General features: G+C 37.1%; 1 protein-coding gene across 3 annotated transcripts in view; it reads right to left on the bottom strand.

The window, feature by feature from the left end:
* Positions 1 to 15,049, bottom strand: part of NLRC4 (NLR family CARD domain containing 4) — a 30,297-nt gene that overhangs the window by 9,436 nt on the left and 5,812 nt on the right. For 2 of the 3 annotated variants that reach the window (XM_039887451.1, XM_039887452.1), the window contains 7 exons: positions 14,910 to 14,986; positions 14,329 to 14,448; positions 11,858 to 12,118; positions 9,035 to 11,020; positions 4,402 to 4,494; positions 2,420 to 2,590; positions 285 to 377 (listed from right to left, as the gene is read on the bottom strand). In XM_039887451.1, coding sequence (XP_039743385.1) covers positions 285 to 377; positions 2,420 to 2,590; positions 4,402 to 4,494; positions 9,035 to 11,020; positions 11,858 to 12,118; position 14,329 — 2,605 coding nt within the window. In that variant the 5' untranslated portion in view covers positions 14,330 to 14,448; positions 14,910 to 14,986. The remainder of the gene's footprint in view (positions 1 to 284; positions 378 to 2,419; positions 2,591 to 4,401; positions 4,495 to 9,034; positions 11,021 to 11,857; positions 12,119 to 14,328; positions 14,449 to 14,909; positions 14,987 to 15,049) is intronic. The other variant, XM_039887453.1, reaches the window with a different exon arrangement.

The raw sequence follows: 15,049 nt of genomic DNA, 5'->3' as shown, positions 1-15,049 counted from the left end.
TTCTGTATTATTTTGAATCAAATCTCAGACAGCAAGTATCAGTTTTTTAAAACATAATCACAATATCGTTATCATACCTTAAAAATCTTATTACTAACTGCTTAAGCAGAATTGTCTTAAGCATCACTTACTCTCAGACACTAGCACCCTAGAAGGAAGCAAATAGGTGGGAGCCTCAGGTGCAATAAGCATGTAAAAACTGGTAACTCAAAAAGCACGGGGCTGTATTCCTTTAGAACAGTTTAAGAAAGGTGCATCTAATACGGCTACATTGTTATTCTTACTTAGTTCATGTAGAGCTTCATTGCCATCCTTTTCCAGGTGATTTTCAGATAAATCAAGAATACTCAGTTTGGCCAAATTATGAAGATTCTGAGCTGGAAAAAAAATCCAAAGTAAAGACAGTCAGGGAACTATATATGCATTTAAAAATATCCTTGTAATAATTCTGAGCCCTTATCTTCTTTGTCGATAGTATACAGATCATATTTGATTTTATTAATTTAATTATTCCCAAAGGTATCTGGATAGACTTAACCCCCAACTCCTATGACTATGACCAAATGGACAGATATTTCCTGGTCCTAAGTTCTGACTAATATACTTCAGCTCACATAAAGCCTAAAGCAGCAAGGAATATAGTTGTTAGGTCACTGTAGGAAAGTGACTCCATTTCTCTAAGCCTCAATGTCTTCATCTTTAGAATGATGAAGTTGAACTAGATAACTGTGAAGTTGTCTCCAATTCTTAAATGCCCTTATCATGCAGGAGAAACAAAGGAACAAAACACAGATGAGATGAGCTGTTCTTTGTGTACCTCCGTTTAGATGATTTTGTTAATGTCATAGTTGTGGTGTTAATAATAAAATTTAGTAAGATAAAGACATTAATCGTAAAATGCCATCACTCTAGCTAAGAACTACTTGGTTCTCTCTTTCACTCCAGATACAGATATGCCCCTCTCTTCCAAAGTTCGGTTACACCCCTTTGCTTTTAAAAGACCTACATTAATATCTGTTTTTGCTAACTGAAAGAAATCCGAAGAGGATTTTCCACGTTTACAAAAAAGGCGAAAAGCCACAATAGTGTTCGACGTTTTTTTTCAGGGAGCCTTATAGAGGCAGCACAAGAGGTCCTGCCACGCTCCTTGCTGGGAACTACAAGCCCCATCTCAGCATGAAGCCGCCAGAGCCTTGAACTGTGTCTGTGAACATCTGTGCTTCATCTCCATTTATTTTGTGCATCTGTTAGCAAGTGTGTCCTAAGGTATCTGAAACGCCTAAGAGAGGTTTTCATTTGGGTCTGGAAATGCTTAAAATTTTTTCCATAAAAATTAATGGTAATTGCTCCTTCGCTTTATGCCTTTTCAGCTCATGAAAATTTTCATAGAAATGCTCTACTTTCTGATGAGGGAAAAACCTGTATTTATCATGATTGCTTAATCTAGTTGAAGTTTTTCCTATTAAGGCTGATTAGGAAAATCTCATTTAAAAAAATTAGTCAAGTTTTCCATGACAATATACTCTTGTTATAATATTAGCTATTATTATTTTTAATCAATCATATGAACCCTTTTCTTAGAGTAAAGTATCTTCCAGGGTTTGGTGCTTTAAAATAAAAAAACCTATGGAACTCCTCTTAAAAAGGGTATTTTCAGTTCTGAACCTGTCTCTCCCTAGTGGCAAGTAGAAAAGCAAAAGCGTGTACTCGTCATTCTCATGCTCCCAGTGCTTGTCTAGCCTTTCCTAATCATGAGTTTCTCTAGTTTGGGTTTATGTTAGCATATAAGCAATCTTAGTAATCCTTACAGACTCATAGCAGTTTTATATTCTGTTTTTAAAGGTGTTAAAACATTTTTCTCCCCAAAATCTAAATTTAAAAAACATCTGAATTGAACATATCCATTTATCCAGTAATATGCAAAGGTTTTTCCATACTTGGTATGCACACCCTTTGGGAACTCAACAGACTCAGTTCTTATATAAATGCACATTAACTCCATCTTAACAGGGCAGTAGGTAAGAACTGGAAGCTCAGAGAACATTTAAGGAACTCCTTCTCTCTCTGCTTCTCAATCATTTATTTATCCATTCACCCAAATATTTATTAAGCAGTTATTATGCAACAGGACATGTGCCAAGTCTCAAGCACCTACTTCTTTTCTTCTTCTTTGCCTTCTCTTAAAATTACGACATCTTTAATTATTCTGAAATTGTCTATTATCCATCTATAACACATTTTCATTTCAATCATGGAGGAAAATCATTAAAAATAGACTAGATATTACCTAGAAGACTATTCTCTTCTCCAATTTCTCTAAAAATTAAATTTCTGCTTGAGAGACCTAGCATGCATTACTATAAAAGTACCACCTGTTCTCTTACACTATTCTTATTCAGTTAATGCAGGCCATAGTTACCTAGGGTTTTGACAGCATTTGCTGACAGGCAGCAGGAGACTAATTGGATTTCTTCAAGGTCACAGGGTTCGGCTGACAGAGATTTTACTATGTAATCCATTCCCTCCCCAATATCAGACAAGTGGGTCAACCGAAGTAGACACATATTCTTCAGGTTTGCCAGACCTTTAGCTAAAAAAAGATGGAAATGAAATGCATTAGGATACCAAGATTTAATCATAGATTAATGGGCTGAAAAGGCAAAAAAAAAAATCTCACAGAGATCTTGCCATGTTCTTTCTGTACAGACATTGAATTATAAAAAGCCAGAGAGTAGTTTTTCTTTCAGCTCTCACTTTCCAGTCTCCTAGACCATATAAAGATCTCTTATGTGGAGGTCATTCTTTTAGTAGCATGAGAAAAGCTATAATAAATATATAGTATTTTAATGGGTATCAATGAGTTACCTTTATCATAACTTTTTTTTTTTACCTTTACCATAACTTTTTTCATAGAAAAAAGTCTTGTGAATGAGCACACTCTCTTTAATTCCCTCAAAAATCTTAGAAGGGGTGGAGGCTGAATTCAGAGGGGCAGCCTGGGGATTTTAGTTCCTAGGTGTGTTTCTAGCGTCCCTCATTCTTAGGTGTAAAGTTGATGTGGAGTGTAGGATTGATTAGGCATAGCCTTGTGTCATTAAAATATTTCTTGATGGTACTCTGACCTAGAGGAAAGAAATATGCTGTTTTAATAATGCCTACCTTGCAAAGCTTTGGGAAGGTTGCAGATGATGTGTGCAATGTATTTAGTATGGTGCATAGTAAGTGAATATTGATTGTTGTCTTGGGAGTACACATAGTGATTTGTGGCGGTTGGCAACATGAGCTTTGCAGTCAGTTTGATTACTGGATCCTGTACTTAATAATTGTGTAAATTTGGGCAAGTTATTCAACATTTTAGTTGTGGTTTTAGGGATAATTATACCAGTGTACTAGGACTATTGTAAGGATTCAATGAGAAGTATGTAAAAGTGCCTAGTATAATGTCTAATCTATTACACAGTATCTCTTTAATAAATAGTAAATTTAGACTAGTTTATTCAAGTCCAGACTTCGATTCCATAAGAGTAGAACCAGTTTGTCTCAGATAGGTGTTCTTGAATCCTTTCTACCAATTGGTGAGAACTTGGCAAGTCAATAAACTGTTCTAGGTTCCAGTGGCAGTAAAATGAGGGAGTCAGACTAGTCTCCTTCGAGCTCTGACGTTCTATATAACTCGTAGGCATGAAATATATGTTTCCTGAACACTGAATTAATTTGATTATTCTCATGTAGGCTATATAATGAAAAAAAAGTCAGCCATGTTTTAATTATAGGACAGGTTCGATTTTAGGTAAGAAAAGGAAAAAGAACAAGGCCGAAGAACATTTACTTGAGGGCTCAAACAGGGGCAAAAAGAGAGCAAATAAAATAAAATACAAATTAAATTAAATTAAATTAAATTAAATTAAATTCAAGAACCTCCCCGTGCTCTCCTGAAAAAGGGCAAGGACATTGGGGAAGAATAGCTTCAACAGGAATCCTCCCTGAACTGGAAGGCAAATAACATATTCTATTTCTGTTTCTCAGGTTTTCTCGATCCACATTCATTCTTGTGTTCCATTCCATTTATGAAATTTTATTTAATTATAAAAGCACAATATAAATGTTTTACATTGTTTCTATGCTTTAAATGTGAGCTGAGTGAATCAGGCAGAGAGATAAAACATATCATGGCGTCTGTCCTCAAAAGTGTTACAATATAGTGGTGGACAGTTTACATTAAATGATGCTCAAGGATTGAAAAGGAAATGTAGAAAACTGTCTAGGAAAACCAATATAGTCACAAATACATAAAGACATCCTTGCCTTGTACAAATACAGCCAGTGTCAATGAGTCTTGAGTTAACTCTTCTTATTATAAAAGTTTTTTGATTAAAAAATTAGAGAAAACAAAAATCTGACCTAGTTTTATAGCATCTTCTTCATTCATCTTAATGTCCTCCAGTATAAGCTTCGTAAGGTTCTTCAAATTACCCAAGCTGTCAGTCAGACCACCTGCCAAGAAAAAAGTAATTGGACTGTGTTCAGCTGTTATTTACAAAATTTTCATTACCAATTAAAGAGTTTAGTTCTTACCATGGGCAAGAAATGTCACCATGGAATTGACACAAAAATGTATGTTTTGGTCAGGGATGGGCATCTTTCTTAGCTAAAAGCATGTTCTCCAAATATAATAGAATCGGACTAGAAAACAATAACAGAAAGATACTAGGGAAATCTCTAAAGACTTGGAAGTTAAACAACACACTTCTAAATAAGCATGGATCAAATAGGAAGTTGCACAGAAAATTAGTCAAGATTTTAAAAAATACAGAAATAAAAAAATCAAAATCTACGACTTACACCCTACTTAAGGGAGGTTTATAATATTGAATACTTATGTTAGAAATGGGGAAAGTTCTCAAATAATAACTTAAGCTTACTAAAGAAATGAGAGAAAGGAGAACAGAATAAACCCAATGCTAGAAGAAGGAAGAAAATAATTAAAGATCAGGGCAGAAATCAATTAAAATTGTAAACAGATTATTAATAGAAAAATATCAGTTTAAAAAAGTTGTTTGAAAAGATCAGTTTGAAAAGATCAATATAATTGATAAATTTTAGGAAGTCTGACAAAGAAAAAAAAGAGGAAAAACAAATTACTAATACCAGAAATTAAAGAGAGGATATTGTTACAAAGACTTAAAAGTTAAAAGGATAGAGGATAATATGCACAAATCTGCACACATAAATTTGACAACATAGATAAAAATTGCCCAATTTTTTGAAAACCACAAACTACTAAAACTTACCTAACATGACATAGGTAATCTGAATAGTCCCATATAACTATTAAGGAAATTGAATTTGTAGTTTATAACTTTCAAAAAAAGAAACCTGCAGGCACAGATCATTTAACTTACAATTCTACCAAATATCTAAAGAAGAAATAACACAGATTGTATAAATCACTTCCAGAAAATAGCAGTAGAGGGAACAGTTTCCAACACATTTTATGAAGCTACTGTTAACCAATATGAAACCCAGACCAATAGAATAAAGCAAAAAAAAATTCAGACCAATATCACTCATGAACATAGAAGTAAAAATCTTCAACAAAATATTACCAAGGAATTCATTCATATATAAAAAGAATATTATACTACCACCAGGTAGGCTTCATACAGAGAATAGAGGGCTGTTTCAACACTTGGAAATCAATCCATGTAATTCAGTGTACTAACAGTTGTACTCAATGGTGAAAGTCCGAATGCTTTCTCTCTAAGATCAGGAACAAGGCAGGATGTTTATTTTCATCTCCTGATTCAACATTGTACTGTAAGTCATAATTAGTGCAGTAAGGTAAGAAAATGAAATAAAAGAATGCAAAATGGAAGGAAGAAACAAAACTGTTCTTTTCGGAGGCGACAATTGTCTACAATAAAAATTTCAAGGAATCTACCAAAAAAAAAAACGCCTCAACTCCTAGAAGTAATAATTGAATTTAGCAAAGGTGCAGAATACTAGATCAACACACAAAAACCAATTGTATTTCCATCTAATAGCGATTAAATAATTGGCAACCAAATTTTTAAAAATATTTTTAAAAATATTTACAATAGCTCCAAAAGAATGAAAACATTAGATATAAATCTAATGAAACATAAACAGGATCAACATGATGAAAACTACAAAATGACGATAAAAGAAATAAATGATGACACTAAATAAATGGAAAAAACTCATACAAATGGACTGTAAGATTCAACATAATAAAAATGTCAATTCTTCCTAAATTGGTCTATAAATGTAATTTTCACCAAAATCCCAGGAAGAGCTTTTGATGATATAAACCATGTGATTCTAAAATTTATATGGAAAGGCAAAGGAACTAGAATATAAAAAATAATTTCGAAAAAGAATAAAGTTGGAGAAATAACACTGCCCAATTTTATGATTTACTATAAAGCTACAGTTACTAAGACAATGTGGTATTGGCAAGGGATAGACAAGAATATTGGCAAATGATAGGTCAGTAGGAGAAAAGAGTCCAGAAACACATCCACACAATTATAGCCAAATGATTTTGGACAAAAATACAAAGCAATTCAAACACGAAATAGCCATTTCAATAAATAGAATAACAAGATATCCATATGCAAGAAAAATGAACCTTATGTAAACTTTACACCTTATATAAATGTCAACTCGAAATGATCTAAATGTAAAAATAAAACTTTAAAAAGTAAAGACAGGAGAAAATTTTCATGACCTAGGGTTAGGCAAAATATTCTTAGACATCATACCAAAAGCATGTTCATAAAAGAAAAAATGGACTGCAACAAAATTTAACATTTTTGTTCTATGAAAGACCTGTTAAGAGATTGAAAATACTAGCTGCGGATTGGGAGAAAATATTTTCAAATCGGTTGTGATTTGAATAACAAAGGACTTGTATCCAGAATATAAAGAACACTCAAAACTCAACATTAAAGAAACAAATAACCCCACTAAAAGATGGGTAAAAACTTGAACAGACACTTCACAAACAGGATAGATAGATGACAAGCTAGCACATGAAAATTTTCTATTTTTATCAGCTGACTATGATAAGATAACACTACACACAGAATTCCAGTTGCTGCACATTCTTGCCAGCACTTAACATTGACTGTTTTATTCTTTACTGTAGAGTGACAAAAATAGAAAAATACAGAGTGCTAGTGAGAATGCAGAGCAACTAAAACTCTCATATATTGCTATTGGAAATATCAAATGGTCCAAACTATAAAATTGTTTAGAAGTTTCTCTAAAAGCAAAACAAGCAATTGTCATGTGGTTCAGTAATACCAATCTTAGGTATTTACCCAGGTGAATGGAAAACTTATTTTCATACAAAAACCTGCTCAAAACTGTTCATAGTAGCTCTATTCATAATTGCTCACACTGGAAATAACCTACGTGTCTTTCAATGGTGACTAGATAAATTGTGGTACATCCACACAGTGGAAAACTATTCAGGAATAAGAAGGGATGAATGAACTAGGAGGATTCTGAAGAGACCTGAAGAGCAAGATTAGAAAGGAACCGTAGGTATAAATGACAGAGAACTGGGTTTTAGCCATAAGAAAAAATAAGCACTGATTATAAACTCAAATGTCAAAAAGGGCCAAGAAGATAATGTTATTATAAGTGAAACAGGTGGGCTCTTTGCCTAACTGGGGTTTTTGTGTCTTGTCCAAAGAGCACAGGAGCAAATCATGAGGCTCTAATAAATTGTTACCAAGTGAGAATGTGGACCCTTCATTGCCAAATCTACAATTTTCAAGAGATATAAGAAACCTGTATTTTGACATGATATCTCCCAATTTCAAAATGCTGGTTACTCCTTCAAGGAGAACAGTTATGGCTAGGAGTGGGGAAGGGAAGGAGATTTTTCATTGTAGATTGTTTTATAATATGGACCATGTGCATTTATTATTCAAAAGATAAATTTTAAAAATTAAGAGCAAAATATTAGCAAACATTAAAAAGAAAATTCTAAACCCTATGCAGACCAAATTCAGCATATAGGCGACCACTTTGCAAGATCTTTACAAAAAGCCCTCCAGAGGAGATAGTGACCTTCCTGACGCAGAACAGAGTCTAATAAAGTCTGGACGACTCTCCAGAATCTTAGAGAAGGGATTCCTGCATTGCGTACGAGGTTGCAAAGATTATCTGTACAAAAGATTCTAGATTCTTAAGTCACAGAAAATTTCCTCTGCAGGTGACAAGTGAGGCAGAGAACAACGGGAAATCGTTTGTGAATGAGAACTAATCCTAGATTACAATTAAGTTTAGCAAGGCTCCTGCCAGCCATAGCTTCATGCCACTCAGTAGCCCCTGCTCCCAGCGACAGTTCTGATTTACAGGGAGAGCAGACACTCATCTTTGGTGTGATTTTGAATTTGGAGAAAACTTTTACTCCAAAAGATTGCCCCCGCCTGTGTGTGTCTGAAGTCTGAAATGTTTTCATGTTAGACAAAATCCGTTCCCAAAATCTCTTCTCAAAATGAACAATACTAGGGGTACGGATGGGGCTGGGTTTGCTCTGCAATTTCCTAGACAAGAATCTAGTAGCACAATTAGCCACTAGTTCCTGCAAGTGATTAATTTAAAGACTGATTTCCTCCCAGACTAAAAGTGGTGTCACTGACAGGGAAGCAGTGGGTGCTGGATGGAGATGGAAATGCTGAAAAAGGTCAGAGTTTGCTGAAGATAAGCTTAACCACTATGTCTATGTACACACATATGCAAACACACTTTACTGTATAAACTATATAGCTATTCAATCAAACTCTGGCTTCAGCTCTGGAAATCCTCCCTAGGGTCTCCCAATCTGCCAGCCTTCCCCCAACATGGGCCTCTCTCCCCAGCCCTTGTACCTCGCTTCTAAATCCTGACACCTGATAGAAACTATTAGAAAATTTAAAGCAAAACTATTTGATATCTAATATTTCCATGGTACTTAACCAGGTTCTGTTATAACTTCAACTGCTGATGTTTACAATACCTGGCTGCCGTTGAGTCTGTAGGTTGTGGATGCTCAAAGTTTCCAGGTTTTTCACGGATGTGATGTGCTGCTCATCTTCTATGGTGAGGGGACTGGCTTCCACTTTGAGGGAATAGATGTTACTACAGGCACTGAGGACCAAACTGAGGCTTCCAGCCACGCCAGCACATCTCTTAATGGACAACCTGAGGCTTGTAGCAGAGCTGAATATCTTTCCCAGATATTTGATATCTTTCTTATTCAACTTGCTGAAATCTCGGAGTGTGACCTCCAGAGTCTTGAATTCCTGTTTCCAGTTGAAGAACAGAGACACGGCCCTGCTGGGAATGTAGGTTCCTGAGCGCTCTTCTGTGCTCATGTCCTCTGTGGTCTTGTCTTGCAAAGCCGTAGCTGCCCCATAGAAGTCCAGTTTAATGAAGTCCAGAGCACTTGCACAGTTAGGCAAGTGCTCAAAGAAGTCAAATAAGTAATCGGGGATGTTCTCTGAATTGATATATAAGCTTTTACCACGAAAGAAATCTTCAAATTCTTCACTCAGGGCTGATTTAGATATACTTTCCTGGAATAAATTGATGCCACACTCTGTAAAGGCATTCATGTTGATGGCTTTCAGAATTTCTTGCATAGTGCTGCTTTTTACATTTTGCATAGATTCTTGCCTCCAGAGAGGCCTCTTGGTGATAGAAAGCCCGAGGAGGCTGCCGTGTTCGTACACTGCTGCAAGGTGTTTCAAAACAGCCCTGGTGGCTTCGGCAGATGATCCACATGTGTACAGGAGCAGGTTGCTATACTTAGATGTAATGTCTGAAATGGAAACCATCTTCTGCAAGTAACCGTTCCCCTTGGTCACCTCCTCTGGCTCTTGAGACATCAATAAACTGCTGAGTCTGCGTCCTGCTATATACTCCTGGAATGAATTATGAAAGAATTTATACTTTGGCTTGAACCGTTGAGCTGTGTATTTGCAAAGGAGTCCAGTTGTCAGTAGGACATCCTCGTTCACACTGGATACGTCCTCCTGTTCAAAATCAAACCTGTGGGAGAACACGCCCTCCAGAGCGAGGTCTCCACAGTGGTCCAGGCTCCGAGTGACGTCATTTGTAGCCACTCTTTTACGTTTGTGCTTATTTTTATGTATCAGTAACTCATAGAAAGTAGAGAACAGCGTTGTTTGTGTGTGCAAGTGGAACTCACTCTCCCCCATCTGGATTGCACAAGTGATGACCACAAAAAGAGGGGTCTTCATCAGATTCCTCAAGGAAGTGGATTTCTGAATTTGGAGGACCAAGCCTACAGCAAGCTCCCTTATCAGCACTTCCCGGATGAGAGCCTGGGCACTGTCTTCCGTCATATCCCCCACCTCAACAGTCAGGGCACCAAACTGCCTGATGTACCTCAGGCACTCAGTAGTGGTGGTAACGATGACCATGTTCTTGAAGCGGTGGTTTTCCTTTATCAAGGCTTCAATTTCTGGGCAATTCTGGGCCTTGAATTCATTGTAGCCATCTAGGAGAAAAAGAACCCTCTGCCGTAGCTTCTGCAGCATGGCCATGAAAGTCTGCTTCCTGATTGTGTCGGGTATATCCAGCAGTTGATCATGCAGGGTTTCAAAGAGTCCACCCTGGGCCCTGCTCAGACGGAGAAAGAAGACCAGTTTGAACTTGGTCAGAGCCCTGCATGTTCCTGTGGCCCAGAGCATGGCAATGCGCTGTAACAGAGTAGACTTCCCTTTGCCCGATTCCCCTTCAATGATGCAGGGGCTCTGAAGAGTGTCCATCAGACCACTCAGAGTCAGCTGCTCCACACGGTGATGGTGTTTGTCCTTCCTCCATAGAACAGGTTCTGTGAAGGTGCTTTTCAAATTAAAAATAATGTCAATATCTTCACCCAGGGGATAGAAGTTCAGAAAAGATGGAGTATCATATAAATACTTTAAATTCTGAGCCAAATCATCTAAGTCTCCTTCCGACATCTGATGGAAAAGACCTGTTAGAGAAGAGGTAAGATTAAAGAGGACCCAATTCTGTGTCACCTCAGAACCTAGAGTTCGGGAGGTTGAATGTAGAGTGATGCTGAGAATCTTCCACTGGTGATTTTAATTTTCTTCCCCAGTTCTGAGCTGGCACAAGGGTTCCAAATATTTACTTCTGCTTTTCCCTATTACCTTTCACCCTTCTTTCCCTTTTGCTTTCTGTTTCCTCTTTCCCACCACCATATCTTGTAGCAGCTGATTGGGAATGGGTGGTGCCTGTGTTTAGGTTAAGGAAAGTGCATGAAAACACTTTCTCATGGGGAGATAGCTGAGAATGATAGTTAGGGGTAACTTTCAGCAGATGAAGCCTTACCCTTGATTAAAATCTATCGTGAAATAACTTACCAGTTTAAAGAAATAAAAACTAAATTACTATTTCATGAAAAAGCTGAATCATGCTCCATTAGTCAATCGGGCTCTCTGTACCATGGTGCTTAGATCATAGAGTAGGTTGTCACCTGGGCCGTCAGCCCACCGATGGTCCTCATCAGACTAAAGAATATTAAGAACCACTAGTGCATAGATTTCTTAAGCTCCTTCATTTTCCAGTTCTATTTTGAAGTGAGACTATACTAAATTTATTTCTTGACCCTGGAGTTACTTACTGGCTTCACCATCAAGTGATCTAAATAGGAGTTTTTTCTGAGAGTGCCTGGGCTTTTCCTTAGCATGACCAAAGCCCGCCACACAGTGATAGGAAGGAGGAGAGCAGAGGCTCTGCCATGGGGATTATAGATCTTCATCATGGTTTAGTCTGTTTGTGGAACAGACATAAGCAAATTGATACTTACTTTGTCCATTCAAGTCCTGAAACAGAGGATAGTTCCACTTTTCAAGGGATTTAAGAAAAAGGTTACAGGCTTCTGAACCCTTCTTCAGAATCATATCAACGATCCCTCTCGCAGCGTCCTGCTCCACTTTCTTGCAGCAAATGATGTTTACTTCTTCAAAATTCAGAACATTCCATACAAATAGCTCATCCACAACTTGCTTTATAACAGTCATTCCCATCCTTTGAATGAGGACTTGACGATTCTCCTTTATGAAATTCACTGAGGAGATGGGGAAAGTATACATATTTATTTGTTTATATGAAATGTGCATACGAGCATCATTTTGCCAGAGCATAAGGGTCATACATTTTTTTTTTTAATTTGGACCCATCTGGAGTTATAGAGATGCCAAATACTTGAATTCTAGGCCCTAAAGAAAAGCTCTGCAAAATCCCTCATACCTAACCCCAGAGTCCTTGGTGAGCATGATGATTTTTCTTTGGTATTGAAATAAGGTGAGCAATCTTATCGCTCAATATAAGAGGGTCCCCAGTGAGGTCATAGTGGCCTTTAGAGTAATGAGATCAGAATCTATCACCTGTCGTCATCTGTGTAACTTTGTCAAGTTGCTAAACCTCTTTGAGCCTATTTCATTGCTGTGCTACTAAATGTTGAACACACTGGCTCTCTGGGTGTAAAGCCCTCATTTATAGCACTTACCAATCTCTATGTTATAAATATTCCCACCATGGTTGAGTTCAAGCTAATAACATTTGCCAACTGGCTAACAAAAAATCATGAAAATTCAACTATCAGTTCTCACAAAACAGTAAGAACCAGCTCCAGGATACCACTGGTTCCTTATCTGTACAACAGGGTTGAGAATAGTATTTAACTTAGGAAGTTGTTATGAGAATCCATGTATAGTATCCCATACAAAGTAATAGCTCAATTCATGTTAGCTACTTTTTTTAGCCATTATTCTGCTTTCACCACTCAGAGGAGCAGCACGTTTTATCTCCCATAGAATTTGGTCTTTTCTGAAGAGTATCACTGCAAAACACTTGTCTGTATCCAGTGGAAACCCTCTAACCTTCTGTAGTCCCTGGAGAAGCTATGTCATTTCCGTGTCTGGCTGTCCAAGCTCTAACTCCCAAACACAGACCACGCTGTACCCAAGCAGTCTATGACAGCTTGGTGAAATGTCTGCCTGGTTTTTCACTCTCAGAAACTGTCTGTGCTAGTTTTCTTCCTGAGCTAGGCTGCCCTGGTTTTCAAATCTTTCTTGACTCATCCAAGTGGGTGTGCTCCTCTCAAAGGCCCTGAGTTATCTCTGGTCTAAAAGGCAGCATCAGTCACTCAGACCCCCAGCATCTCACTCCAGCTAGCCTTTCTCTGTCACAAATCTCCATCGCTAACCTCAGCCGGAATGTTACCACATCCCTGTCTACATGTCCTGTCAGTGTGTCTCATCGCTCTTCCTCCGGGGTCTTATCTGTTTTCTTGGCTTCTACATCCTCCCCATAGAGATGACCTCTGAGTCTGGATCTAGTCACGATCTCCATTTTACAGCTGAAGAAATGTCACCTCAGAAAGGCCGAGAGACCACTGCAATGTAACAAGACCAGCCTTTTGAGAGGACATTTCTTCAGCACTAAAATTAAGACACTGGTACTTTTTCTATTTAAAAGACTCATGAAAAGGATTGAATAAAGTCATATAAATCTCGTATATAAAAATGTCTTAAAATTTGAAAAACGCACTCCTGTAACTGTGAAATGTTCTTATTATTAATCATGGTGTGCAGACTACTTTTTTTATCAAGTAGTTAGGTGAAAATAATGCTTCTTATTCATTCATTCACTCATTCATTCATTCACTCAGTATCCATTCTTATTAGGATAACTTTTTGTCTAGACCACTGCAGAGTACAGTAGAATTTTCTGAGATGATGAACATGTTCTATATTTGTGCTGTCCGATAAAGTAGACATTAGCCACATGTGGCTATTGAGCACTTGAAATGTGCTTGTGTGACTGTGCAACTGAATTTTAAATTTTATTAATTTCTATTTCTTTAAATTCACATTTAAATAGACACATGTGGCTAGTGGTCACTACATTGGATAGCATAGGTCTACATCCAGTAATTAAAGTGAGAAGAGTTATATTTGGTTACCACTTGGATCTACACCATGTTTCTTCACCATGATCTTGACAGATAAGCTCTCTGCTGCCTGGCTGGGAGGATATGGCTCAATATGTAATGGCAGGGGACCTATACATTAAAGTACACCTGGTCAGTCTTTGTGTAAGACCTGTTCTATCTATGGTTAACTGAATTCTCAGAACCACAGAAGAATATTTACTGGGAATTCCACATATAACTGGTCGGGGGAAAGCATGAATTGATTTTCTAGTCAATATCATCTCATCAATATTTGGTAGTACACTATATAACCAGGCAGATTTTATTACTAGTATACTTACTTGTTCTGAATAAAAAGCTTTCCACTCTTCTGTATCTTAGTAGGCAATATTATTTCCAAATGGAGAAGTCAAAGATGATCCCAATATTGTTCTCTTCTTTCTATAAAACTGCTCCTCATTCTGCAGAATTACCAAACAGAACCAGATGCTATCAGACAGCAACCACTGTCACTTTTGTACTTTCTTTTTTTTTCTCACACCAAATAAGGACACAATATACATAATGTTCAATATCTACTTTTTTTCATTTATTATACTTTTGAGAACTTTCTGTATCATTTAAGTATTAAAGATTCCTTTTTGAAATCAACCTCGGTGAGGTATAATTTACGAGCACTAAAATGCAAGGAGCTTTGGCAAATGTACAGACACGAGTCAATAATACTGCAATTAAGATTTACAATATTTCCATCATTGCAGAAAGGTCCCTTGTGCCCCTTTACAGCCCCATCCCTCCTATTCCTCACCAAAGCAACCACTGATCTGATTTCTTTAACTATAAATTAGTTTGGCCTGTTGTGGAAGTTGATATAAGTGGAAAAATACAATATGTACTCTTGTGTCTGGCTCATTTTACTTACCATTATGTTTCTGAGATTTGCCTTGTTGTTTGCATGTATTCATGGTTCAGTCCTTTTTATGGCTGAGCAGTATTCCACTGTGTGAACAAATCAGTTTACTTATCAGTTCTCTTATTGATAGACATTTGGTTTGTTTCCAG

The sequence above is a fragment of the Pteropus medius genome, unplaced genomic scaffold, assembly GCF_902729225.1.
Source record: "Pteropus medius unplaced genomic scaffold, Ma_sr-lr_union100, whole genome shotgun sequence".
Taxonomy (NCBI): Eukaryota; Metazoa; Chordata; class Mammalia; order Chiroptera; family Pteropodidae; genus Pteropus; species Pteropus medius.
This window is presented reverse-complemented; position numbering and strand designations above follow the sequence as displayed.